Source organism: Eleginops maclovinus, chromosome 16, assembly GCF_036324505.1.
Source record: "Eleginops maclovinus isolate JMC-PN-2008 ecotype Puerto Natales chromosome 16, JC_Emac_rtc_rv5, whole genome shotgun sequence".
Taxonomy (NCBI): domain Eukaryota; kingdom Metazoa; phylum Chordata; class Actinopteri; order Perciformes; family Eleginopidae; genus Eleginops; species Eleginops maclovinus.
The window spans coordinates 22,470,797-22,497,260 of NC_086364.1; the positions used below are offsets into that span (position 1 = coordinate 22,470,797).

A 26,464-nucleotide genomic window follows, 5' to 3' on the forward strand; every position below is an offset into this window, starting at 1 on the left:
TATCTGACCTCTTGTGTGTTTGATAATATTCACATGTCTTTGGTGTGTCACATGTCAGATATGCGGTATCAGTTTTGTGAATCACATTGTTTACCCATTTCGGTTCTGACCATCTGTCACACTTGAAAATAAAAGCACTTAAAGCAGCCTCCCTCACAACAACACAAAAACTACTCCTGTGATGAGTTGTGGTTTACACACAACAACAAAACATTTGAAAAACACATCATTTTATTTTATATATTAACTCAAAAATTAGAAATGATCCACAGAGTTTCAGAGAGTTACTTTCCGGTTAAAGTTTGTGTCAAGTGAAATCCAGGAAACTCGTAGTAAACTATCAAACATTTGAGGTTAAACAGATGTGTTTACTGTGTAATAACAACCGTAATGTAACGATAACGGTTAATGGCGGCTAGGCCTGGCTAAGGTTAGGAAATGCTCTGTATTGTGTGACCTGTTGCTTACATGTCAGATATGTTGTGATTTAACATTGTTCACATTTATGTTCTGACCATCTGTCCCACTTGAAATGTTAAAAACAGCAGCCTCCCTCACAACAACACGGAAACTACTCCTGTGATGAGTAGTGATTTAGTTTACACAACATAAACTACTTTTATATTTATTAGTTGTGGTTTTGTTTAACTGCACATCAGAGGCCTTTTCTGTGTGCTTTGCACTTTGCAAAGCTCCAAAAATACATTTCAAAAACTCATATTGTTTTATAAATAATGAACTCGAAAGGAGAAATTATGAGAGTTTAGAAAGAGTTACTTTAATACTAAACCGCAACCTATCCACTGCACTGTTTCTGTATGACTGATCGACAGTGTGACTGCTATCTGAAACACTAGGGACCGACTGACTTCATAATTAAAATACTTGTTTTGTGCAGATGCTTTTAGAAAAAACACATGAAGATGTGAATATATCTGATCTGGTCTTATTATTAACAACACCACACTACTCGTTGTACTGTAATGTACACATTTATACATATTTATTTTGTTATAATTACATATTATAGTTGTTTTTCAGCCCTAATTGAACTGGAAATGCAGAAACGGTTCCTTTCCTTTAAAAAAGTAGACATTAATGTGTTTGGTTTTGCAGTCTTTGTGATTTTATTCAAACTGATCATTTTAAGTAATGAATCAAATCAAAGTTTATTTAAATAGCCCTATATCACAAAACACGTTTGTCTCTTTTACAGATTAACAAACATAGATGACAGTGTAGAAGATAAATCAAATAACAAGAAATGACAAAAGACATGAGAGAATGTGAAACAGAAACAAAACGCAGCATTAAATGTAGGACTCAGGAGGACAAACTGCTCAATGTTAAACCGGCTCTCACTTTAGGCTTTGTTATAAAGGAAGGTCTTCATCAACTCTTAAGACAAGATATGCTTTATTGATCCCACATGTTGTCGTCACAGCCGCATGTTAAGACAAAGTAGAAAATAAACAAAGTCTAAACATCTCAGATTAGAAAATAAAACAGAAGTCAGATTTGTACAAGTCGACCGTGAAAGATAAAGCAGATGTGTTATTGTCTGATCACAGCTGTGTTCTGGACGGTGCTTTGATTCCTGTTTCTCTTCTCAGGGGTTCTTTCTGCTGCCACACATTCCCAGCTTTCCCTGAGAGATGTCCACCCCTGACCCCCCGATGGGAGGGACCCCTCGTCCGGGACCCTCCCCAGGACCGGGGCCATCTCCGGGAGGCATGATGGGCCCGAGCCCCGGCCCCTCTCCGGGCTCGACCCACAGCATGATGGGACCCAGCCCGGGACCTCCAGGCTCCGGTCACCCCCACCCTTCACAGGGACCCTCAGGATATCCTCAGGAGAACATGCACCAGATGCACAAAGTACGGACGCTTTTATTTATTACTTTTTAGGTAAAGAATCCACTAAATTGGCTCTGAAATATCATCTTTAATTAGTATGATTAGGCAGTAACCTCTTCTCAGCTGTGCATCTTTTCAGAGGCTCTATAAAGCACACAGATTAAAGCTGAAATATAAACGGAGGGGAGGAAGTACAAACATTACTCCTGCATTTTAAGCTTAAATCAGCAAAATGCAATTCAAGTTAGAAGAGATGCAGTAAGTAATTGTGCCGTTAAATACTCTTGTAATGTTTAACTATTACATCCGATGTCATTGCATCAGGTTTCTATGATATCACTGCTGCATGAATGTGCATTGAACTCCCTTCAGAGGTTTAAGGGACTGCTTTTTAAACTTCTTGATAAAGTGTCGTCTGAAAAACAGCCCTGTTTTCAGGTTTGTAACGATGCATTTTCTAGCTGATCCAAGATACTTTTTAATGGTTGATTTAGCTTTAAAAGAAGGAGTATTTTCTAAAAGGATAAAGGAACTTGTACGTTTTCAAATTACCACAAACATATGTGACATAAAATTACAAAAAATAAACTAAAACTCTCAGAAAAATGAACTGCAGCCAAGCAACTTTGACCTCTGAGATGTATAGAAGTTAAAATGTATACATATAATAAGTTTATTTATCAAAATGCTCTGTGTTTTAATCAGCCAATGGAAGCCATGCATGAGAAGGGAATGCCCGACGACCCCCGCTATGCCCAGATGAAGGGCATGAGCATGAGGCCGGGGGGGCACAGCGGGATGGGACCCCCTCCGAGCCCCATGGACCAACACTCCCAAGGTAACATCAGCGTTACGACTTCAGTATCATGCATCTGTTCCTTGATCGAAGCAGCCTTCATCAGAGATTGTGCTTCCTGTGTGTGAATATTGCACCAGATATTCAGATTACAGGTCAGTCTGTCGGCCAGGTGAGGGTTGCTAGTTTGAATCCTCTGAATCTTAGAGCTATGAACATCACAGCGACACTGAAGACAGATGAAAGTGAAGGATCTTTCATCCCTGAAGAGCTGCTCACAGGAGGAACAGATCACTCTGACACACACAGACCTCAAGTGTGTGTGTGTGTGTGTGTGTGTGTACCCATCCAGCCGGTTTCTCTTCTTCTTGTGTTGCTGCTCGTGAGCCGACAGCAGTAGGCGGGACGAGGGGGGGGTTTCCCCTTTCAGACAACAACAAAAGCAGCAGCCTGTACAAAATACACAGTCAGCGAGCAGGAGGCAGAAATACTGCAACTGAAAGTCCTCGTTCAAAATGTTTCTTAAGTGAAAGTATGCAGATTGGCTTTTAGCAGAATATAGTTTTTTCAGAAGTTGTGTTTTTATATCGGGATCTGAGATGTCTTCTCAGATCTGGGTTTTTATTTAAATCGTATTTGTTGTTTTTTCCCTGTTTTACTGCATGACAGCAAAGTGATGTCATTTTCTTAATGTAACTCACTGTTAAACACAGTATTTGTATTTCCTTTACACACTCTCTCAGTAAACCACATTACTGGTGATTATTAAACAGAATCATAATGTTTAACGTGACGGCACCAAGAGTCCGCTCTATCAATGCAGATTCCAATCGTCTTTTAAACAGGAATACCATCAACATTTTCTTTGCATACCCATAATGCATCTGTCCTCTGTCCCCCCCCCCCAGGTTACCCCTCTCCATTGGGAGGCTCAGACCACGCTCCCAGCCCCGTCCCAGCTAACGGCCCGCCCTCCGGTCCCATGATGCCCGGCCCTGTATCTGGCCCTATGGAGGGCGGCGGTGATCCAAATCAGGGGATGGGTCAACCAAACCGTGGAGCTCCCCAGGGTCCAGTTGGCCCCGGCGGTGCTGTAGTTGGACCGGGTGGTGCTGGAGGACCAGCCCCATTCAACCAGAACCAGCTGCACCAGCTGCGCGCTCAGATCATGGCCTACAAGATGCTGGCCCGCAGCCAGCCGCTGCCCGACCACCTGCAGATGGCCGTGCAGGGGAAGAGGCCCATGCCGGGGATGCAGCAGCAGCCCATGCCCAACATGTCGCCCGCCACGGGGCCCGGAGGAGGACCAGGAGCCGGACCGGGACCAGCACAGGCAAACTACAACAGACCCCATCGTGAGTCACGTCAGATACTTCAGTCTTTAGCTGATATCCATTGTCAATAGCTAGTATTAGTTTAATAAAAATGGGACTGATGAGGATGAAATTAAAGTTGAAACAAAGAAGTGTCTGTCGGCTCGGCAGAGACACCTGCTGGCTGAAGGAATCCATTATTTATTAGCTGTCTTATTACTAATGACCTGAGAAATGAAACTGTTGTTCTTGTTTCAGCGATGGGGGGGCCTAACATGGTGCCTCCTGGACCTGCAGGAGTCCCCCCCGGTATGCAAGGCCCGCCCACCAACGGACCCCCTAAATCCTGGCCTGAAGGTAAACTAAAAAATAAGTTCTGTTATAGTGTCGTGCTGGGGCTGGTTCTGTTCGCAGTTAGTTCACCTTAAGAACCGGTTTGCTTTTGCACGGACCAGAGCCCTGTAGGAGCCGAGTCCCTGTTTACAACGATAAACAACAGCAGTGGACTGGGATGGGGTTGTGCTTATTTAACTTTTATAGCTAGCACGACTTCTCCAACTTTATACCCGGCTCCAGAGTGACGGGGCTAAGAGTGTGCCTCTACGGTTCTGCGTGTACCGACCGCTCAGTGGTTCTTCTGCTCGTGTTAAAGATTGAAACTTAAACTAAAAGGAGTCAGTGCTTCACACTCAGCCGGTCTGACCCTCTGATCCCTCTCTGTAGGGCCGATGGTGAACGCCGCCGCCCCCTCTAACCCCCCTCAGAAGCTGATCCCCCCACAGCCCACCGGCAGACCCTCTCCCGCTCCACCCTCCGTCCCCCCCGCCGCCTCCCCTGTGATGCCCCCTCAGACTCAGTCCCCCGGTCAACCCGCCCTGCCGCCTCCCATGATGCTCCACCAGAAGCAGAACCGCATCACTCCCATCCAGAAGCCCCGCGGGCTGGACCCGGTGGAGATCCTGCAGGAGAGAGAGTACAGGTGGGGGTTCAGTTCCTAAAAACACGAGTATGAAGCTCTTATATTAGAGTGTGTTGTTAATATCTAAAATGTGCTCTTCAGGCTACAGGCTCGTATTGCTCACCGTATCCAGGAGCTGGAGAACCTGCCGGGCTCTCTGGCCGGAGATCTGAGGACTAAAGCCACCATCGAGCTGAAGGCCCTGAGGCTGCTCAACTTCCAGAGACAGGTAGACGCTCAGGAAACACAGACCACATGTTGTTATAGTACAGTGTGGACCTTTCATTTAAAAAATGTTTTGTATAAATATGTTATTCAATCTTTTAATTTACTCTTTATGTTTAAATGTATTTATTGAAAACTTTAATTTGGTCTTAAATGACATTTTTTATCGTGTTTCTTTGGACATTTAACCCAAAATATTTGTATACAAATTATTTTAAAATGTGATTTCATAATCTTACTACTTTTTGTTTGCATCCATATTTTTTATTACATTTTGTTTTATATTATTTTATTATTACTTTTACTTTTAATTTATACAAAAAAATGTTTTGAATTTAATTTTAAATGGAGAAACTGAAACAATTAAAAAACAAAATCAAATTTCCCCTGAATAATAAAGCTGATTCTGAGCCTGGTGTGATTTTCTGCAGCTGCGTCAGGAGGTAGTGGTCTGCATGCGTCGGGACACGGCGCTGGAAACCGCCCTGAACGCTAAAGCCTACAAACGCAGCAAACGTCAGTCTCTGCGTGAAGCCCGCATCACGGAGAAGCTGGAGAAACAGCAGAAGATCGAACAGGAGCGCAAACGCCGGCAGAAACACCAGGTACAAAACAAAACATTGAGCTGTGAGAAGAATTACCGTCAGATGTTCTGGAATCTGACGCCTGGTGTTGTTGTTTGTTTGTCAGGAATACCTCAACAGCATCCTGCAGCACGCCAAGGACTTCAAGGAGTATCACCGCTCGATCACGGCCAAGATCCAGAAGGCCACGAAGGCCGTCGCCACGTACCACGCCAACACGGAGCGCGAGCAGAAGAAGGAGAACGAGCGCATCGAGAAGGAGAGGATGAGGAGGCTCATGGTGAGACTCGTGCATCATCAGAGGGCTTTCAGTCACTCTGCTAACGCTGCAGTGGAGCTCCAGAGCCCGGCGATAGCTGCTCTGTTTGTTTTCAAAAATGATCAAATCTTGTTATTTTTTCAATGTGAGCGCTTGATTTTAGGAGGACTCATTAGGAGCACTATTTATTAAAGTGACTGCTAAATATATAATAAAAACAGCTTATTTAGAACCTCTGAAGATATACTAGTTAATAAGCCCTTAGATCAGTCAGGGCTTTTTCTTTTCTGCTCTTAAATCAGGATGTTTCATATTTAAAATGTTGGTTTTTAAGGTGAATCTAAAACATTTATTAGTTACAGAAAGGAAAACGGCCTCTCTGTTGCATTTACAGCCCCGTGAAAGCAGGTCGCTGTTAAATAAACTAATATAGTAATAAGAATAAGGAATGTATGAATACAAAACAGAACTCTGAGCTTTATTTGTCCAACATTGATCCTCTCTTGTGACTCCCCCGTCAGGCTGAGGATGAGGAGGGGTACCGTAAGCTGATCGACCAGAAGAAGGACAAGCGTCTGGCCTACCTGCTGCAGCAGACGGACGAGTACGTGGCCAACCTGACGGAGCTGGTGCGCGCTCACAAGGCCGTGCAGGCGCTCAAAGAGAAGAAGAAGAAGAAGAAAAAGAAGGTGTGTGTGTGTGACGCTGTGTGCGGCATCTTTCCATCCGTTTCATTCGTATTTTTTACATCAAATGAACATTTCTTTCTTCATTTTTTCAGAAGCCAGAGGCTGTGGAGGGAGGTGGCCTGGGACCAGATGGAGAGGTGAGTCTGAAATGTTCCTTACGTTTCCTCGCTACTTTTTAGTGACTAAATATATTTTAAGTTGATGTCTGGGAACTTTACACCTTTCTCGGTCAATAAAAAGTGTTACTACCTAAGTTTTAATCAAGGAAAACTAAAGTCATCAGACTACATTAAAGGGGCCCCATTGTCCTGGAGGTCGTTCTATAGGTTTCTGTGCATGTAAATGGTCTCCAGAGGCTTACATTCCAAAGTTTCTCAAAGCAATAATACCCCTGATGTGGATTGTTAATATACCTAATGTGCTTTAATTTCTTCCTCTCCTCTCGCAGCCTTTGGATGAGACCAGTCAGATGAGCGACCTGCCGGTGAAGGTCATCCACACCGACAGCGGGAAGATCCTGACGGGGATGGAGGCTCCGAAGGCCGGACAGCTGGAGACCTGGCTGGAGATGAACCCAGGGTCCGTGTACATTTACTCAAGTACAATTTAGAGATGATTGCATTTAGTGTTAGATTTGGTGCCACATTATACTTCTTCTCCAGCGCATTTTGGAAGCCAATCTTGTACTTTCTCAGCAGTATGGAAAGTAGTTAACATTAGCTCTTTTCACTTTGCAGATACGAAGTGGCTCCGCGTTCAGACAGTGAAGAAAGCGGCTCAGAAGAAGAGGATGACGAGGAGGTATGCGACACGTTGATCTCTGAATTAAAACAAAATGCTCTCCTGTAGTTTCTTGCACACAGTTTCCTGATCTCCTTTTATTTCTTATCACAGGAAGAAGACGAGGAGCAGCCTCATTCCTCTGCGGCTGCAGCAGCAGCGGCGGCAGTAGAGGAGAAGAAGAAGATCCCCAACCCCGACGAAGTCCCTGAAGTGGACGTCCTGCACATCATCGAGTAAGAGGGACATTTTGGTGTTAATAGATCCGTCTGTAATGGAGTGATGCAGGGAGGAGGTACTGTTGTAGGCCAATCCTGATGTTAGCTAAAGGAGGCTAATGTTGGGCTATAAAGGAACTACAGCACGGTCACATGACTTCACGTCTCCACCGCTAAGCTAAAGGAGGCTAACGTTGGACGTGATGACGTTTAGTCGTCTCATTTATTCCCTAATCTTTCTGTTGTAGGACTCACTCTATAACTCTAATAATATGTTGCTTTTCTTTTGCATCTTTTAAAACTAAACCTCATTATATCTTGTCCTCTCTCCCGTCTTCCTCCAGACACGCTAAGCAGGATGTGGACGACGAGTACGGGAGCGCGAGCTTCAACCGCGGCCTGCAGTCGTACTACGCCGTGGCTCACGCTGTCACTGAGCGGGTGGACAACCAGTCAACGCTGCTCATCAACGGCCAGCTCAAGCAGTACCAGGTAAACGCACGCTGTAGAATATTAAAGCAGCATTGATGTAGGGGTGGGTGTGGATCTGCCTGACGTTGACTGTGACTCCTCTCAGATTAAAGGCCTGGAGTGGCTGGTGTCTCTCTACAACAACAACCTGAACGGTATCCTGGCTGACGAGATGGGTTTGGGAAAAACCATCCAGACCATCGGCCTCATCACTTACCTCATGGAGTACAAGCGCCTCAACGGGCCCTTCCTCATCATCGTACCTCTCTCGTAAGACCTCCTCCTCTTCCTCCTTCCTAAACCTCTCAAAGGATTCTTCACATGTCGAGCCGACTCAGAACTTTCCCCTTGTGTCTTTTGTCTGCAGAACTTTATCAAACTGGGTCTACGAGTTTGATAAGTGGGCCCCGTCTGTTGTGAAAGTGTCCTACAAGGTGAGAGAACTGCTTTTTATATGACTCTTTTTGTCATGCTGTCAACAGTTTGCTAAAAGAGGGCTTAAACACATCAAACACCTGAAGCTGTTAAAGGGTGTCTTTTTATTCCATCACATTTATTATTATTTTTAACTTGTTTTTGATTTCAGATCATTATACATTCATGTTCACATCTTGGTCAACACTTTTCCCTTTTTTATTTAGCTGTATCTGCAAAAAGAGATCAATAAAAACAGTAATGAAATAAACGTATGGAAGGATCAATACATACAAATAATAGAGTAATAATTCCCATCACATCTTTAATTAGTTTTGTGTGATCTTTTGATTCACTTTCTACAGTGCATGTTAGTTTTAACTACACTTTTCTTAAGAAACATCAGTTTAATTTCTTGAATTATCACTTTTTAATTATTTGAATCAAAACCTGCCTCTGAAACCCTCTCATGGGGGTTTAGAGCCGGGGTCAGTACCACACCCTACGATGCATTCATTAAAGTAAATGCTGTTGTTCCTCAGGGCTCTCCTGCTGCCCGCCGTGCGTTCCTCCCCATCCTGCGCAGCGGCAAATTCAACGTGCTGCTCACCACGTACGAGTACATCATCAAAGACAAGCAGGTGCTAGCCAAGGTGAGCTGGCGTCCTCAGACCCCAGGTTAAATATCCCTTCATGCAAAGCCCTGTCATAACGTCTCCCTTCCCTCCCGTAGCTCCGCTGGAAGTACATGATCGTGGACGAGGGCCACCGGATGAAGAACCACCACTGTAAGCTGACGCAGGTCCTCAACACTCACTACCTGGCCCCCCGCCGCCTGCTGCTCACCGGCACCCCCCTTCAGAACAAGCTGCCCGAGCTGTGGGCGCTGCTCAACTTCCTGCTGCCCACCATCTTCAAGAGCTGCACCACCTTCGAGCAGTGGTTCAACGCCCCCTTCGCCATGACCGGGGAGAAGGTGGGTCCGGGTTCATGGTTTTGACGGGGGGGGGTCTTAAAACATCTTTGTTTAGCGTACCCTCCTCATCCTCTCTTCTCTTTCCCTCTGAAGGTGGACCTGAACGAAGAGGAAACCATCCTCATCATCAGGCGTTTACACAAAGTGCTCCGGCCGTTCCTGCTGCGCCGACTCAAGAAGGAGGTGGAGGCTCAGCTGCCGGAGAAGGTGAAATACATCCCTCAGTGTTTCTGCAGAAGCTCCAGATCCCAGCGTCTCTGGGCGCATGTTAGAAACACAATATAAGGCGGTGTCTTTGCTCATCTTTCCCCCTCCTCATTGTCGTCTTCCAGGTGGAGTACGTGATAAAGTGCGACATGTCGGCCCTGCAGAGAGTCCTGTACCGACACATGCAGGCCAAGGGAGTGCTGCTCACCGACGGCTCAGAGAAAGACAAGAAGGTGAGAGGAGAGACGTCTTCACACTGTATTTTCAAGCATTTACAGTACAGTGTGTCAAAGCTCAAACAACAGACGCTGACAGCTGTTTTATCTTTCCGTCTCCAGGGTAAAGGTGGCACGAAGACCCTGATGAACACTATCATGCAGCTGAGGAAGATCTGCAACCACCCGTACATGTTCCAGCACATCGAGGTGAACTAAACGTCTTTATCTTTAGCTATTCAGAGGAGTAGGAGTCTCTCTGAAGCGTGATTTCTAGTCCGCTTTAACACACCTTAACAGACATGTAACGAGCCACACAGACCTGCATGAATTCTGGTTTCTTTAAATGGTTTTATTCAGTTTAATTTAGAATATCTAATCCTAAAACTGAGTTGCCAGTGTAGATTTGCTTAATATCCATATTTATTTTAATATTTTGGAAGGTTTATGCATGATTTTGATGGGACTTGCTTTATTTGAACCTTTTTATGAAATAATAATCTATATACCTTGATGATGTCATTATTTAAATAACGTTCCTATCATTTTTTAAGGATTTGTAATGGCTGCAGTAAATCTGAGCGTGTTTATTTTACAGGAGAGTTTCTCTGAGCATCTCGGCTACTCCGGAGGAATCGTGAGCGGGTGAGTAACCCTTGATATGGTGTGTGTTTTGGGACAGGAAGTGGATACATGTTGGCTCAATGTCTTTATTTCTGCCCCTCCAGCCCCGACCTGTACCGCTCCTCTGGTAAATTCGAGCTGCTGGATCGCATCCTGCCCAAACTGAGGGCCACGGACCACAAAGTGCTGCTCTTCTGTCAGATGACCTCGCTCATGACCATCATGGAGGACTACTTCGCCTACCGCGGCTTCAAGTACCTGCGTCTGGACGGTGAGAAATGTGCCGGAATTAATCCTCACCTTAGCTTAGCGGTGGTGAGGTGAAGTCATGTGACCGTGCTGCTACTTCATAAAAAGTGGTCTTAGTATGAAAAGATTATCCTGCTGAACAAAACGTATCTTAAACATTTGACACAAAGATCCCCTTTACTTACACTCTTAATCTTTCCTCCCCCCCACAGGAACCACTAAGGCGGAGGACCGTGGCATGCTGCTGAAGACGTTCAACGACCCGGCCTCGGAGTACTTTGTGTTCCTGCTCAGCACCAGGGCCGGAGGTCTGGGCCTCAACCTGCAGTCCGCTGACACCGTCGTCATCTTCGACAGCGACTGGAACCCTCACCAGGTACTGAGGAGAGGGGCTGACAGGGCGCTGCAGGGCGATCTCCACAACCGCTTCTTGTGTGACAGACAAGCTTCGCCCCCTTGGATTGTATCATCTCTTTGTGTTACTTTAGTGGATCTACGAACAGAGATAAATGACTCACTGGTAGCAACATCCAGGGTCCGCCTGGTTGATCCGCTCAAAGAAATGGGTTTTAAGTTTGCTTTGGTAGTTTACGTCTAACAGAAACAGCTGGAAACAAGCTTCTTTCAATTTCTCCAGACATCTCTGGTGCTTTCCTGTGAAGTTTAAATTGCGCTCTTCTTCAGAAACGATGAAGAAAGACACTCAGAAACAGGGGCTATGCTGAAATGTCCTCAGTCCTCCAAACTAAACCCCTGATGTTGTTCTCTCCTCCAGGACCTGCAGGCCCAGGACCGAGCTCACCGCATCGGGCAGCAGAACGAGGTGCGCGTCCTCCGCCTCTGCACCGTCAACAGCGTGGAGGAGAAGATCCTGGCCGCCGCCAAGTACAAGCTGAACGTGGACCAGAAGGTCATCCAGGCCGGCATGTTCGACCAGAAGTCGTCGGGCTGCGAGCGCCGCGCCTTCCTGCAGGCCATCCTGGAGCACGAGGAGCAGGACGAGGTCGTGGCCCAGACAGGGGGCCGTGCTCGGGGGGCATGGGTGAGTTTTGAAGCGAACAACTGTGTTGCTACTCCTCCAGTCTCTTTCCCCTTCTCTCTCTGTCATTTCAGATATTTGAGTTCCTAAATGTCTTTCCTATACACCAGATGTCGAAGGAGTAGATTTTATATTTAACCCTCCAATCGTGTTCGTTTCTCCCCCCCTTTCTTCTTGTTTTCCCGGTTAAAATATGACTCTTACAGTTACTCAAACACCATTAATCATCACCACATTTAGCCTATCACTCTTTTAAGCTGTAAACAAAGTCTCAGACGACTGGTTTACGTGAATAAATATACAAACATTTGATTGGTGGGTCTACTTTCTGATGGATGAACATAAGCTAGGGTTACCCATTCATTTGATATGACCAGGAACATCATAGGTGTTGACTTAACCTCTCAAAGTTCAGTGCAATATGTTCAAAAGCCTGGAGCATATCAAGAAGCCTTGAAGCAATCAAATGTAAAACACAACATTTATGATGGATAAAAGTGGTGTCTGTAATCTGTAAGCACTCCACCACTGCTCTGTGTTCCCTTTTGGTTATTGTAGAAATGCTTAAAGGATTAAAGATGAGGCTGAAGTGATATTATAAGTATTATATCTGGATTCAAACATATGTAGAATAAGGAGTACTGGCTGTGAAAGATGTCGTGTGATCCAATTAATCCAGAGCGTTTCTATGTTTAAGAGTCCAAAAGTATTGGAAATGCACAGACAGGACCGCCATCAACACATCTATTGAAGTCTAATCTTCAGACACTGCCAGGGTTTTATCTAAACCGGGTAACCGGGTCTCTGCGCCCTCAGTATCGCCCTCATACTGTATTTATCTAGAAAACCACTTATTTAGGGGAAGACTGTGAAATACAGATTTTCATGAAATACCTCCATAGCTTTCCCTTGTGAATAATGATGATGATGATGATGATGATGATATCCTCTGTATATAACTTCACCGTTAGACCTCTGTCACTGAACACCCTTTGGTTTTGGTTTTTCTCAGCAACAGGAGGAGGATGAAGTCCCCGATGATGAGACCGTCAACCAGATGATCGCCAGGAGTGAAGAGGAGTTTGAGCTGTTCATGGTCAGTTTCAGAATCTTCCTCGTCTTGAATCACTTCGAAACCAGGGGCTGCACGATGAGTCGAAATGTTATAGAAATTCTCCTGTTACTCTTTCTCTGGGGGTTTTCCCTTTCCCTGTAGCGTGCTCAGTAAGTTTCAGTGCATGTAAATGGTCTGCAGAGGCTAGAATCCGTGTGTTCCATCCAGAGTATCTCCCTTGTTGAAATGTGCTTTCTAAAATAAGCCTCACTCATTGTGTTCTTCCAGCGCATGGATCTAGACCGGCGCCGCGAGGACGCCCGCAACCCCAAGAGGAAGCCGCGTCTGATGGAGGAGGACGACATGCCCAGCTGGATCCTGAAGGACGACGCTGAGGTGGAGAGGCTGACCTGCGAGGAAGAGGAGGAGAAGATGTTCGGCCGAGGATCCCGCCAACGCAAGGAGGTCGACTACAGCGACTCGCTCACTGAGAAACAGTGGCTGAAGGTGAGACGTTATCACGTGTCTTAGGAGGAAGTCATGTGACCGTGCTCTAGTTCCTTTATAGTCCAACATTAGCCGCATTTAGCTTAGCGGTAGTGACGCTTAGTAAGTTGTAAGCCATATTTAACTCTGTGATGATGTCTCCTCCCCACAGGCCATAGAGGAGGGGAACCTGGAGGACATCGAGGAGGAGGTGCGTCACAAAAAGACGACCAGGAAGCGCAAGAAGGACCGGGACCACGACAGCGGTCCGGCCACGCCCGGCTCCAGCAGCGGCCGAGTGCGAGACAAAGACGAGGACGGCAAGAAGGCCAAGAAACGAGGACGCCCCCCCGCAGAGAAACTCTCCCCCAACCCTTCGGCCCTCACCAAGAAGATGAAGAAGATCGTGGATGCCGTCATCAAATATAAGGACGGGTAAGACAGCTGTTGAATATTTATATTAACAGTGATGTACAATATGTCTTTGTTTTTAAAATAACTATTCAATTCAGCATTAGACCATTAGCAGCGTGTTTGTCCTGGTTAGATAGTTTGAATTTAAGAGGTAACAGAGCTGTGTTTATGAAGTTAAAGAAGGCTTTTATTTAGAAAATCCACATCAGAATGTACGGATTTAAGAGGCCTTTTATTTTGAAAAACCACATCAGATTGTACGGATTTAAGAGGCCTTTTATTTTGAAAATCTTAATAAGAATGTCCTGATTTAAGATGTTTTTAAAGTCCACATCAGAATGTCTTTAAATCATCCAGCAGTTTGTCTTTTTAGTTTTACAATTTACATAATTGTTTTGCATTTTTGCAAGCAGTAGATCTTTCATTTTCCTTTCCATTATAATTTTTCTTTTGTTTATTAATTATTACTACGTCAGTGAATAATGCTTAATGTTTAGAAAAAAGTGGCTCTTATTCTGAAGTCCGTTCTTACACTCATTTACTGTAATACCTGGTACATACGGGCCGAGTACCATGCATACCAAACCCTGCGCTATGGGTTTACTAAGTGTTATATTTGAGACACAGCCTTGACCCTCAGTGATTGGTAATAAGGGAACTCCTCTGGGTTTCAGGAACAACGGTCGACAGCTGAGCGAAGTCTTCATCCAGCTGCCGTCTCGCAAAGAGCTGCCCGAGTACTACGAGCTCATCCGCAAACCCGTGGACTTCAGGAAGATCAAGGTGAGTCTTTCTGCTCTCCGGGTTTTATATTCACAGTTATGTTTGTGGTGGTCTGTTTGTCTGACTGTGATTTCCTCTGTGTGTGTGTGTGTCCCCCCCCCCAGGAGAGGATCCGCAGCCATAAGTACCGCAGCCTGAACGACCTGGAGAAGGACGTGATGCTGCTTTGTCAAAACGCCCAGACCTTCAACCTGGAGGGCTCTCTGGTGAGACGCATGTTAAGAGACAAGCCTAAGCCTAGCATTTAAACGGAGTACAATGGTTGGTCTGGGAAATGTGTATTAAAGTGAAATAGAGGCAGTTTAACAATAATAACATAATGATGCACTTTATTTATGAAGCAACTTTAAAACACGTTACAGACAGCACCACCCGCTACAGGGAAGCTAACACTCACACACACTCACACACCGTTGGCCATCAGGAGCAACTCCGGGTTCAGTATCTCGCCCGAGGACACATCCACATGTTGACTGCACGGGCTGGGATCGAACCAGCAACATTCTGGTTCAAACACGACAGCACTCCCTCACAGCCACAGTCGCCGCTAACAAACAGAAAGAAAATGACTCGATGGATAGGAACTTTATTGGTCCCAGATTTAGAAAATGTCTCGTCGCAGCAGCGAAGTGTACAGGCATTCAAATCTTTAAAGAGGGAAGAAATGATGAGTCTAAGGACATATCGACAGTATAAAGGACATGAACCTATTCAATATCAAATGTGCCACATCATTTTTGTTTTGTTTTATAATCTTGTTTGTTTGTAGAGGTCAATCCCACATGCTTTAAACTCATTTTCAACTACAAGCTAAATTCCTTTGGAGCGTGACCATGATAGCTTAAACCAGGGGTTTTCAACTGGTTTTGTCCCAGGGACCACCATTCGGACTAGAAAGCAATCCGCGGCCCACTGATGTGCCTGCGCGTGCGCGTGTGTATTTGGTGTTACATGCATAGCTCAATGCATGAAACATGAAAGAGAGGCCACGCAGATTTTATAATAATAAAAGTAGATTTATTAAATTAAATTAAATTAAAGATTATTTTAAAGAAAGAATAAAGAATAATAAAGTGTTGTGCAATTCAGTATTGGGAAAAGTAACTAAAAATGTCATGCAAAGTCAGTCTAGGTGTGTGACAAAACAACAACGGAGAACAAAAATCCAACAACACCGGAGAACCAAAATCCAACAAATGAAGACCAAGGCAGCCTCAACTGCTGGCTGGTCAGGGCTTTTATAACCCAGCCAGGACAGACCTGTCACCAATCACCTGCTGTAGAGACAGAGAGATTGAGAAAAGCAGAGAGAGATTGAGAAAAGCAGGGAGAGAGAACAGGCTTACCATTAACACAGGGCGGGGCCTAAACCCGCCAGGGTCGTAACAGTGAAAACATGGGAGAATTAGGCCTACCTGTCAGTGTGATATCTGGGCGTGGTGAAGTCCACACAGCCTGTCTATTCGTGGCGAAATGGTAGACAGAGACAGTCTCATGTCATTCTCTGGATCAAGCCTAGCCCTGTACTTATTCTTTAAGTACGCCAGTGTAGAAAAACCACTCTCACACAGGTATGTGGTTGGAAAGGGCAAAAGACACCTCATTGCTTTTGCAGCAAGCTGTGGAAATTCTGTCTGGCAACTTATCCAGAATTTAACAAGGGGCTGTGTGTCGTACATATGCCTCCTGACAGAGTCTGTGGACATCTCAATCAGCTTATCCTCTTCCACAGCCGTCAGACTTGACCCTACTGATGCATCGTCACTGAATGGGAGCAGGATCCACTTGCTGTCACGGCGCCACTCTTCCGAATCAGTGAAGTACTTTGCGAATTGACGCACAAGCTTCCTCAAATGCTCACATATAGTGTCGTTGATGTCAGTGCTGTCAGGGTATTCCTCAACTGAAGGAAACATCGCCAAGTTATTGCTCTCCACTCGTTCGATCCACTTTGACATTTTTTTCACAAATGCGTCGAGCTTCTCGTAGAGCTGCATGACGTTTGCATCTCTCCCTTGCATGGAGCTGTTCAACTTGTTCAGCTCTGCAAAAACATCTGTGAGGTACGCCAGCTTAGTTAACCAGTAACTATCGTTGAAATTGGAAGCCAGATCAGAATGCTTCTCGCACAAGAACTCGTAGATAGCTCCGCGTAGTTCAAACACACGGGCGAGCACAGCGCCGCGAGACAGCCAACGCACCTCTGAATGATAAAGGAGAGAGCTGTGTTCACTTCCCAAGTCATGGCATAGGGATGAAAACAGGCGTGTATTCAATGCGTTTCGTTTTATGAAGTTGACCGTCTTGACAACGACATCAAACACACCACTGAGCTCAACACTGAGATCTTTGGAGGCGAGAGCCTCTCTATGAATCAGGCAGTGTGTCCAAATTACCCCCGGAGCCACCCTCCTTACATGCGCAAACAGTCCAGTCTTGCTGCCACTCATGGCTCGGGCCCCATCGCTGCATAATGCAACGCACCTCTGCCACGAGATATTGTGCTCCGTGAAAAAATCGTCCAGTGCTTTAAATATTTCTACACCGGTAGTTCGCCCGGGCAGTGGTTTGCAAAAAAGAAATTCCTCGCACATAGTGCCACTGTCCTCGTATCGCACAAATGTTAACAGTTGCGCATCATTAGTAACATCTGTCGTCTCGTCGATTTGAAGGGAAAACAGAACTGTCTGAAGTTTTGCCATCAGCTGGTCTTTGACATCATTTGCCATTTCCCCAATTCGTCTTCCGATTGTGTTGTCTGACAACGGAATAGTTTTTAATTTGTTGGCACATTCTTCGCTTACCATAGCTCTGCACATATCTATGGCTGCTGGCAATATAAGCTGCTCTGCAATGGTATGGGGCTTCTTACTTTTTGCAACCCTGAGAGCGACCAGATACGATGCTTTCAGTGCGTTTTCATTTATTTTTGCACTCTTCCTCATGGTAGCCTGCTGTCCTTTGAAATCACGCAACATCTGTTGCATGTACTCAACGGGTTTGGCCTTCAAGTGGACGTGATGCGTCTCCATATGCCGCGTAAGTTTCGACGGCTTCATAGCTTCATTACAGAGAATTGTTGAACATACGAAACACAGTGGTACCTCCTCTCCTGCTCTGTCTGTCGTCACTGTGAATCCATATTTAACATATTCCTCATTGTATTTTCTTTTTCGTCTTTTTTGCGAAGTTGACGCTTCGGAAGCCTGTCCTTGCCCTATCGTGGCGGCCTGTCCCTCTGTCGTGGCAGCCTGACCCTCTGTCATGGCAGCCTGTCCCTCTGGCACTTTCCTCACTACAAAACGATCCATTGGTGCTAGATATATAGCTAGACTAGTACATATGTAACAAATGTTTGCTGTACTACAACCTATCTTAAAATACTCTCGTCGGCTATGCTTATAAATGTGTGTCAACTTTGCTCGCAAGACTGTACGTAATGAATAATAAGTGAGGTTAGCGACGCAACTCATTACCATTAGCGAATCACAGGCTACCATAGACTGGATAGGCGCAAGGCTACATTCTGTCAGCTTGAATTTCCTTTATATTATTTTAAACATATTTTTCACGATATGTAACGGTATTCTGGAAATGTGTTGAAATATCAAAGCGAATTTATATTAAAAAAAAACAATGGTGAACTGATCAACATAGGCTCTTGTCACGGACCACATGCAATGCCGCCGCGGACCACCAGGGGTCCGCGGACCACCGGTTGAAAACCCCTGGCTTAAACAATAAGTAAATGAATCCGTAATTGGAAGACAAGTTTTTGTTTATGAATGAATGAACTTTTTGCTCATTAAAAACCAGCAGATAATCCCCTGATGAAACTCCGTCTCACAAACGGAGAGTGACAGAAGCATGAATTCTTCACATGAATGCTGAAAGTAACCTCAATGTCTCTCTGTGCTCCTCAGATCTACGAGGACTCCATCGTGCTGCAGTCAGTCTTCACCAGCGTCCGACAGAAGATCGAGAAGGAGGACGAAAGCGAGGGAGAGGACAGCGAGGAAGAGGAGGACGACATCGACGAAGGCTCCGAGTCTGAGAGTGAGTGTCAGTAACGCTTTTATTTCCTCTTCACCTTCTAAGAGCTAAAACTAAACAGGCGGCAGGAACGTGACGCTTGGCTTTTTGATTCGTGTTTCAGCTCGCTCGGTGAAGGTGAAGATCAAGCTGAGCCGGAAAGAGAAAGGCGATCGGGGGGGAAAGAGTCAGCGACGGAGGGGCCGCGGAGCCCGAGCAAAACCTGTGGTGAGCGACGACGACAGCGAGGAGGAGCAGGAAGAGGTGAGCAGACGTTCATGTAGTCATTTTCATTCTGATTAACTGCTGATAGTTCAGTCATTGCTTCCAGCTTCTTGAATGGGAGGATTTTCCTTCTTCTCTGCTTGAAATGATTTCAAATGAAATGTCTTTGTGTGTTGAGCTGCTGCATCAGAACAAGGAAATCATTGCCTTAGACTCGTGGAAATTAGAAAATGGCATTTGAAGTTATTCTGAGATCATTTTTTCATTAGTATCGTTGTATTGTGTACAGATGTTCATGTGCACGGCGGCTACAGGGTAGATATGGCTCCTCCAACAATGCAATGCAACAAACTCATTTCCTTTTAGGCATTTCCCATATAGCTTGAACAATGAGTAAATGAATGTTTGAGAGCTTTCCTTGTTTAACCTGGATCAACTGATCATCGATCAATAAAAAAAAGGTTTAATTGTGCTCAAATAAGACATGGAAATAAGTCACGTATTGTCATTTTTCCAATGAAATCTCAGGTGAGGATTTTTGAGAAAAACTGGAAATTGTAAAGATCATTTATAACACTTTAGACTTTTGATGTCACTTAAAGCAAACATTGAATCATAACAAACACTTGCCAGTTTATCTGATAATCTACCAATGAATCTCCAAATCTGTTTTGAAGTATTATCGTTTTATCAATTTGCCATGAAAATAAGTCCGTTTCTACAGACCATATTTCTAGAATATTTGACAAATTAAGATGAAGTTGTTCAAATTTCCCAAATAAATAATAATGCCTCTCACTTTTCTCCTTGCTGTAAAGAGAATTAGCATTAGGAAGTGCAATCGCTGTGTCCGTTCTCCCTTTAGGAGTCTAAAAACAGCCTTTATTCTTATTTATTTGCACTTTTAAATGTTCTTCTGTTGGATATTAAGTGTAATGTGTTTGTTTCAGGAGCGTTCGGCCAGTGGCAGCGAGGAGGACTGAAGGACACACTCCTGATTGGACCAACACTGCGCCCCTTGACTGGACTTTATATATTTTACTTAGATACAGCAGGGAGACAGTCGGTGGAGGAGGCCTAGTTTTACCTAGATCAGCTGATTTTTAGTGGGACAGTTGTATTCTCATTAAAGTATACTGATAATAAAAAAACAAATGAAATTAAAATATGAAAGCTATGACCATTCACTTCCATATTTAAACCATTTTCCCCAGTATGAATAGTCGTGTCTCTTTGCCTTTTTGTTTTCTCCTGTAAGTGGAAAATTGACAGAGCCTGAATTATATAGACTGATCGTGGGCCATAAAGACAGCTAACTGTTTTTGTTTTTTTGTAAGTGGTATTCATTCTGTCATCGTCTTTTTACTTTAAAGACAAAAAGCGAACATGTGAACCAGGAGTCACTCTGAAGTTCTCCCCCCACCCCCCCCCCCCCTTTTATGAATGCATGTCGTGCGTGTCTGTGGAAATGCACCTGGATTTGTCTTCGCTATTATCTCTGTGTTTAATTTAAGACTACAAGCGGGATCACGGTACATCCCACCCTGCAGACCCTCCCTCTCAGGGTGTGTATGTAAAGGGGGAGGGAGGGATAGGACCATTTTCTCGTGTCGGTGTCACTGGATTCCAAAAAGTACAATAAAGGCATCTCATAATTACCAAGTTGTCTTCCCTTTTTTGGAGTGCACTCATCTCGCATGTACACTAGATGGCCTACTGACAACAGGAAGCAGCATCCATTGGGATCTGCTTCCAAACCAACGTTTTCTCACCAGTAAGTGTCCTGTTTCAGGTAAAAGTCGTTTTTAATGTCAATTCAGTCTTTTTTTACTTTACTCCTGCTCTAAGACAATATATTTTGGCTATAAGGCTTTCAAACCTTTACTAAACGGGTATTACAAATGGTAGATAAGCCTCCAAACCTTTTAGGAGTGGGGCTCAGCGTATGTTCTGGAAATATATAACATTAGTGTTCAGCAAAAGAAGTACATACTGCCTAAATGTGTGCAATTTGATTTAAAAAGGCACTTCAGAAACAGTCATTTATTACTCAATTCCTGATCTAAGACTATATATTCTGACTGTAAACCTGTCAAAACCAACAGGACGTGGCATGCATGACGATCTGCTACCAAACCATCGTTTTCTCGGCAGTAAGTGTCATTTTTCAGGTAAAAGTAAGTCGCTTTTATCTTAATTCAGTCATTTTTACTTGTACTCCTGCTCTAAGACTATGCATTTTGGCTATAAGACCTTCAAACCTTTACTTAACATGTTTTAAAAGTGATAGGTAAGCCTCCAAACCTTTTAATAGTTTGGCTCAGGGTATGTTCTGGGAATATATCCCATTAGTTTTCAGCAAAAGATGTACACACTGCCTAAATGTGTGCAATCTAATTTTAAAAAGGCACTTCAGAAACCGTCATTTTGAGGAATTCTACATTTTTTCCCACTTTCCCAGAGTCGGAAACTACTAATAAATGACCAAGAAAAGACCTTCTATGTGTTTGGTATAGTCATTTAAACTATGTTGGCTCAATTGTTGAATGACTCTGGAATCCAATAGCATAATAACGATCCTCAAAGAGTCTGGGAGGTGAGCCAAATCACACGAGGAAACTGAGGAGGGGGTTTAGGGGCCCCTTTTTCGAAGCTTTGTCTGGAGGAGTCCCACAGTGTAAGATGTTGGAAACCACTGCTTGAGGCATGTCCTCAGAGCACCCTCTGATGAACCGAAATACCCTTTTATAAACAATGCCATGTGTACATTTGCCTTCATTTCAAACTGTATGTTATTTAACCCTTGCATTACTTAAGAGGATATTCTTCTTTAATGCTACTGTTAGCAGAAGCTAGTTGCGGCAGCCATGAATCTGCGAATCCAATGGGACCTTTCAATTACTTTTAGATGTTTTTAGCTGTTTATTCATTACTAAAAGCTACGTTTGAGTCTAAAACCTTTAGCTAAATTCATGTTTTCAAGCCTCTATTCATAACTTTTGGCTAACTTTTTCAACTGTGTAACTTAGCTAACTATTTTGACCCTTTGTCAATGACTTGCAGCTTTTTCACAACGTTCTTTAAGCATTTAGTGTCCTTTTAATAGTTGTTTATTAGTTGATCATGTGATCATTTGAACTGTTCATCACTTCTAGCTAACTATTTAGCATTTCTAAACCTTTATTTTAGCTAACCTGTTTCAACTTTGTAATTTCTTGTAAGCTAAGCTAACCCTAATACCCTCAGCTAACTATCTTATGTGTTCCAACTAGCTCAGTATTTCAGCATATTGTGTCACATAGAATCAAGTATTATAAGCCCCTTATTTTGATCAGTTTTTCTACCGTTTGTCCCTTACTTTCAGCTAGCTATTTTCACTATTACCTTTAGCTAACATAACAGTTTCAACCCTCTGTCCATAACTTTTAGCTAAACTTTTAACTGTTCAAGCTATCAACTATTTAGCCATTACTTGCTACTATTTCACAAAGTGTCATGTACTTTTAGTCCCCCTATTTATAATGTTTATCCGTTCACCAGTTTGAACTGTTGACTACTTTAAGCTAACGTTATCTTATTCAACCATTTATTGATTAGCGTCTTTTAGCTAACTCTTTGAGCTATTCAAATAAGCTAATCTGTTACTTGCAGCTAGCTCACAAAGCCTCTACTTTTTGCCTCTTTCTTTTAAACGTTTAGTTATAACTTGAATATATTTGCTCTGTTTAGTACTTATAGCTAACTAGTTCTAATTTTCATCCATAACTTTTAGCTAACTTTATCTTTTCAACCATTTATCTGTTAGCTTCTTTGAGCTAATTATTTGAGCTATTCAAATATGCTAACTATTCCAAGCATGTATCTATTAATTGCAGCTATTTAACAATGGAAGTCATCCTTTTAGCCTTTTTTTCAAATGTTTATCCATTACTTTAACCATTTCAACTGTTCAGCTAACTATATCAACCATTAGCTTACTACTCTAAGGGTCTGGATAGATCTGCTTGCTTGCTAACTAGTTTGAATCCATTCTCAACCACAGCGTTAAGGAGATACATGTGCAGAATGCTTTTCTTGTATTTATTTTTAATAAAAACATACACACTGCTGGAGGTACTCCTAAATATTTATCACAGACTCTGCATGGTCACAGCAGAAGCACCCCCAGAGGAAGCTCTACTTCCTGGTCTTCTGATCTTATTTTCTCAACAACCCTGTTTTACTCCTCAGAGGTTACTCCTTGACCCCGACACAAATCCTCCTTTCCCTTTAGTGATTTTTTTCAGCACCTGAATAAACATGGCGGGATATATTTGCTATGAATTTGCAGTGTGGGTGATTTCTGAGGAGTTTCAGAGGATCAGCCAGCATGATTTCCCCAGCAGACTCATGTTTCTGTGTGAATGTATGTTTGTACAGTTGTGGCTGTCCTTATTTCAAGATTCACTTGCGGTTGCCACTATAAATATCCTCTATTTAGATGGGTTGTTAACCTAAGATTTTACACAGGCGCCTCGTGTGTCACAGGTTGTCTTTGATACGTCTGGAATAAACCTGACCTGTCAAGAAAGTGATTGAAATCTAACAAGGTTATAATTCGATCGTCCCGTTTCCAAACAGTGTCAGTCTTCGCTTCTTTTCCAGGGCCAAGGGGACGAAGCCAAGAATTAGTCTATGCTCTGAGCAGCCTTACTTTTCCATCAGACAAAATACAGTAGTGCAGGGATGACGTGGTTCTGTAGGCTGAAGTTAGCACCGCAAAGACTCCCTTGACAAAAGCTGATGGGAATTTTCAATTGATTTTGAGATATTGCAGGAAATAAGCAGGATAAATTCCACATATTAAAACCACTGTAATACATGTCAAAGCAATTGCCAGAGGTAATCTTAGACTTCCAATGAACTACATCCTTGTTGCATGGCCTTATGTCACCACCGCTAAGCTAAAGGTGGCTTGAGGACTTTTAGTCGTCTCAATTAGCAACCACTTTTTTTTAAAACACATAAAAGCTTCAGGAATTAAGAAGTGGGGTAATTACTAATGTATGTTATGTGGTAGAAAACATAGTTAAAAGCTTGTAACTGTCTGAAATATTTAATGTAAACCAGGAATCTTTCTTTATCCTCATCCTACCCCAGGAACTAAACTCTCTTCACTCTAATTGGACAGAAAACACTCCCACCCCCCACCCGGTCCGGCTATTCCCGAGCCAAAATCCATGCTCAGCTGCACCTGGAAGAACCTGAATGACCTAAAGGAGAAGACAGACAATCCGTTGCAGCCAACAGAGTGTTTATTGAGTCAGGCGAATCAGAGAAAGGCATCCGAATACTGGAAGAACTAGAAAGTGTTTACAGAAGCTCAGGAGGCTGAGCTTGTATATAATAACAGAGGGGCGTGTTTGAGCCTCTGGTGAAATATAGAGGAACCTCTCCTTATATGCCCTCTTGTTTCTATTGACTCATTCTCTTTCAAGGAATACTGGAGTGTAAACGCTGTGTCCTTTCTCCCTTTAGGAGTCTAAAAACAGCCTTTATTCTTATTTATTTGCACTTTTAAATGTTCTTCTGTTGGATAATAAGTGTAATGCGTTCGGCCAGTGGCAGCGAGGAGGACTGAAGGACACACTCCTGATTGGACCAACACTGCGCCCCTTGACTGGACTTTATATATTTTACTTAGATACAGCAGGGAGACAGTCGGTGGAGGAGGCCTAGTTTTACCTAGATCAGCTGATTTTTAGTGGGACAGTTGTATTCTCATTCAAGTATACTGATAATTAAAAAACAAATGAAATTCAAATATGAAAGCTATGACCATTCACTTCCATATTTAAACCATTTTCCCCAGTATGAATAGTCGTGTCTCTTGCCTTTTTGTTTTCCCCTGTAAGTGGAAAATTGACAGAGCCTGATTATATAGACTGATCGTGGGCCATAAAGACAGCTAACTGTTTTTTGTTAAGTGGTATTCATTCTGTCATCGTCTTTTTACGTTAACCCCCGGTGCAGTTCAGGAAACGTTTCACAGTCGGTCCCCCAGTTTTAGCGGAGGCCTGAAATTCCATGTCACTTCTTATTAAATGCATCACAATGTGCGGTACGGTGGGGTGAGAGGTGAGTGGGTTCACCCTCGGAGAAAGGCCCCCATTGGACAGAAAAATGCGTACGGTACAGGTCGTGGCTCTGGTGTTCATTAATGTGACATGTAATTGTGTTGATGGACTCCTTTGTGGGAGGTGTGTACTTGTACTATGGAGGGTCTTACTTGGGTATTCCCTTTTTGTCATACTTACATTTCAGAGGGAAAGTTCAGAGCTGGGAGACATTTGTAAATCATTTTCTGGAGTTAAAGCAGGAATAACTTGGTCCATCAATCGGTAGATTTGGTCCCCAGTCCTTCAGTCAATATGGATGCATCAAGTTGCTCCTGATAGCCAACTGTGTGTGAATGTATGGCCTCCTCTGCCTCTATATTGATGGATGTACAGTATATGTGAAAGGGCTTTGAGTGGTGGCAAAGAGTGGAAAAGCGCCATGTAAATGCAATCGATTGAGGCTTGCTTTTTCCTTTGTGGCGATGTTATGCTACTCATGCTAACGGCGTTCATTTGTAAAGATTATCTCTTACAAACGAGATCAATATGTTCTGCAGAAATCCAGATTTTAATGGAAAACTTTGTCCAGGGAGCCAGGTCGATGCTAACAGGTTAGCCTCCGTAACGACGTCATTTCCAGAGTGGTTTAAATTAGTTTCTTGATTGGCTGAAGTGCAGAATAAGTAGTTCTGTAGTTGATGTTTCAGCACGTAAAGAATCTGGATGTTTTAAATCTATATCACATGCACTCTGTCTCTATTCCTTCCATATGGCTGCTCCCCCTTCACATTTTATCTCTGGCAGCAGTGTGACAGCCTTGGCCTTGATCCTTGAATTCCAATATGCAGCCTATGGGAGGCAGATCTTCAGAAAGCAAGTCACTGACAATATCTTTTCTGTCTTCTCGTGCTCACGTGTGTGACATTTACATTCATTTTGGTGCAGGTTTGAGTAACTGAAGGCCACACGTGATATAATAGACCTGGGGAAAGCAGATTATCCACAGTTGGTGCATGTTATCTCAACGCATAACCCTTCCTTCGATAGGAACAGGGTCAACGTATTACCTTGTCACTGAGACCCCTTTGATATTCCCCCTATGGTGCTGCTTGTTTTCTAAATGTTCCTGCCCCTCTCTTCCATGAAGCACAAAACAAACACGTGGATTATTAATTTCCAATCCCAGAGTATTCCTGAACTATACGATGCTCTGGTTCAAGGTTGTTGTTCTGAAGTTTTATCTCCTTGCCTGTACTTTATCTGCCCCTCTGAGGTACATCTCATTGTAAACTATGGTATGGACCCAGTCGACTGAGACTTTGGACCTTAAATAACATGTTTTTATTATGAGAGCCTCTGTTGTGGAAGTAGGCGCGTGATGTGGAGATAAGAGCTAATGACTTTATGGGCTGCTGTAGTATTGTTTTAGAAAGTGTTACCCATCAATACACCTTGAGGACTTAGGAGGACTGAAGAAATGATGTAAAGGAAGTGCAGGT

At 43.6% G+C, this 26,464-nt stretch overlaps 2 protein-coding genes across 3 annotated transcripts in view; one reads left to right on the top strand and one right to left on the bottom strand.

Annotated features, from left to right (window-relative positions):
- Positions 1 to 20,525, top strand: part of smarca4a (SWI/SNF related, matrix associated, actin dependent regulator of chromatin, subfamily a, member 4a) — a 21,579-nt gene extending 1,054 nt beyond the window's left edge. Inside the window, exons 2-34 of one of the 2 annotated variants that reach the window (XM_063903567.1) lie at positions 1,614 to 1,877; positions 2,562 to 2,694; positions 3,561 to 4,007; positions 4,224 to 4,322; positions 4,689 to 4,944; positions 5,026 to 5,152; positions 5,580 to 5,753; positions 5,839 to 6,012; positions 6,513 to 6,680; positions 6,773 to 6,817; positions 7,129 to 7,259; positions 7,418 to 7,481; positions 7,575 to 7,696; positions 8,023 to 8,170; positions 8,256 to 8,419; positions 8,517 to 8,583; positions 9,106 to 9,216; positions 9,297 to 9,539; positions 9,633 to 9,746; positions 9,872 to 9,979; positions 10,085 to 10,171; positions 10,560 to 10,606; positions 10,690 to 10,856; positions 11,047 to 11,210; positions 11,610 to 11,876; positions 12,886 to 12,969; positions 13,216 to 13,434; positions 13,586 to 13,848; positions 14,502 to 14,610; positions 14,715 to 14,816; positions 18,534 to 18,672; positions 18,767 to 18,906; positions 19,818 to 20,525. In XM_063903567.1, coding sequence (XP_063759637.1) covers positions 1,656 to 1,877; positions 2,562 to 2,694; positions 3,561 to 4,007; positions 4,224 to 4,322; positions 4,689 to 4,944; positions 5,026 to 5,152; positions 5,580 to 5,753; positions 5,839 to 6,012; positions 6,513 to 6,680; positions 6,773 to 6,817; positions 7,129 to 7,259; positions 7,418 to 7,481; positions 7,575 to 7,696; positions 8,023 to 8,170; positions 8,256 to 8,419; positions 8,517 to 8,583; positions 9,106 to 9,216; positions 9,297 to 9,539; positions 9,633 to 9,746; positions 9,872 to 9,979; positions 10,085 to 10,171; positions 10,560 to 10,606; positions 10,690 to 10,856; positions 11,047 to 11,210; positions 11,610 to 11,876; positions 12,886 to 12,969; positions 13,216 to 13,434; positions 13,586 to 13,848; positions 14,502 to 14,610; positions 14,715 to 14,816; positions 18,534 to 18,672; positions 18,767 to 18,906; positions 19,818 to 19,850 — 4,938 coding nt within the window. In that variant the 5' untranslated portion in view covers positions 1,614 to 1,655 and the 3' untranslated portion in view covers positions 19,851 to 20,525. The remainder of the gene's footprint in view (positions 1 to 1,613; positions 1,878 to 2,561; positions 2,695 to 3,560; positions 4,008 to 4,223; positions 4,323 to 4,688; positions 4,945 to 5,025; positions 5,153 to 5,579; positions 5,754 to 5,838; positions 6,013 to 6,512; positions 6,681 to 6,772; positions 6,818 to 7,128; positions 7,260 to 7,417; positions 7,482 to 7,574; positions 7,697 to 8,022; positions 8,171 to 8,255; positions 8,420 to 8,516; positions 8,584 to 9,105; positions 9,217 to 9,296; positions 9,540 to 9,632; positions 9,747 to 9,871; positions 9,980 to 10,084; positions 10,172 to 10,559; positions 10,607 to 10,689; positions 10,857 to 11,046; positions 11,211 to 11,609; positions 11,877 to 12,885; positions 12,970 to 13,215; positions 13,435 to 13,585; positions 13,849 to 14,501; positions 14,611 to 14,714; positions 14,817 to 18,533; positions 18,673 to 18,766; positions 18,907 to 19,817) is intronic. The other variant, XM_063903568.1, reaches the window with a different exon arrangement.
- LOC134877897 (protein FAM200A-like) lies at positions 15,456 to 18,353 on the bottom strand. The gene is made up of 2 exons (XM_063903572.1): positions 16,026 to 18,353; positions 15,456 to 15,887 (listed from the first exon to the last, which is right to left on the bottom strand). Exon 1 carries the CDS (start codon positions 18,108 to 18,110, stop codon positions 16,029 to 16,031), a length of 2,082 nt encoding a protein of 693 aa, XP_063759642.1. The 5' UTR covers positions 18,111 to 18,353; the 3' UTR covers positions 15,456 to 15,887; positions 16,026 to 16,028.
- Positions 20,526 to 26,464: the final 5,939 nt, after the last annotated feature.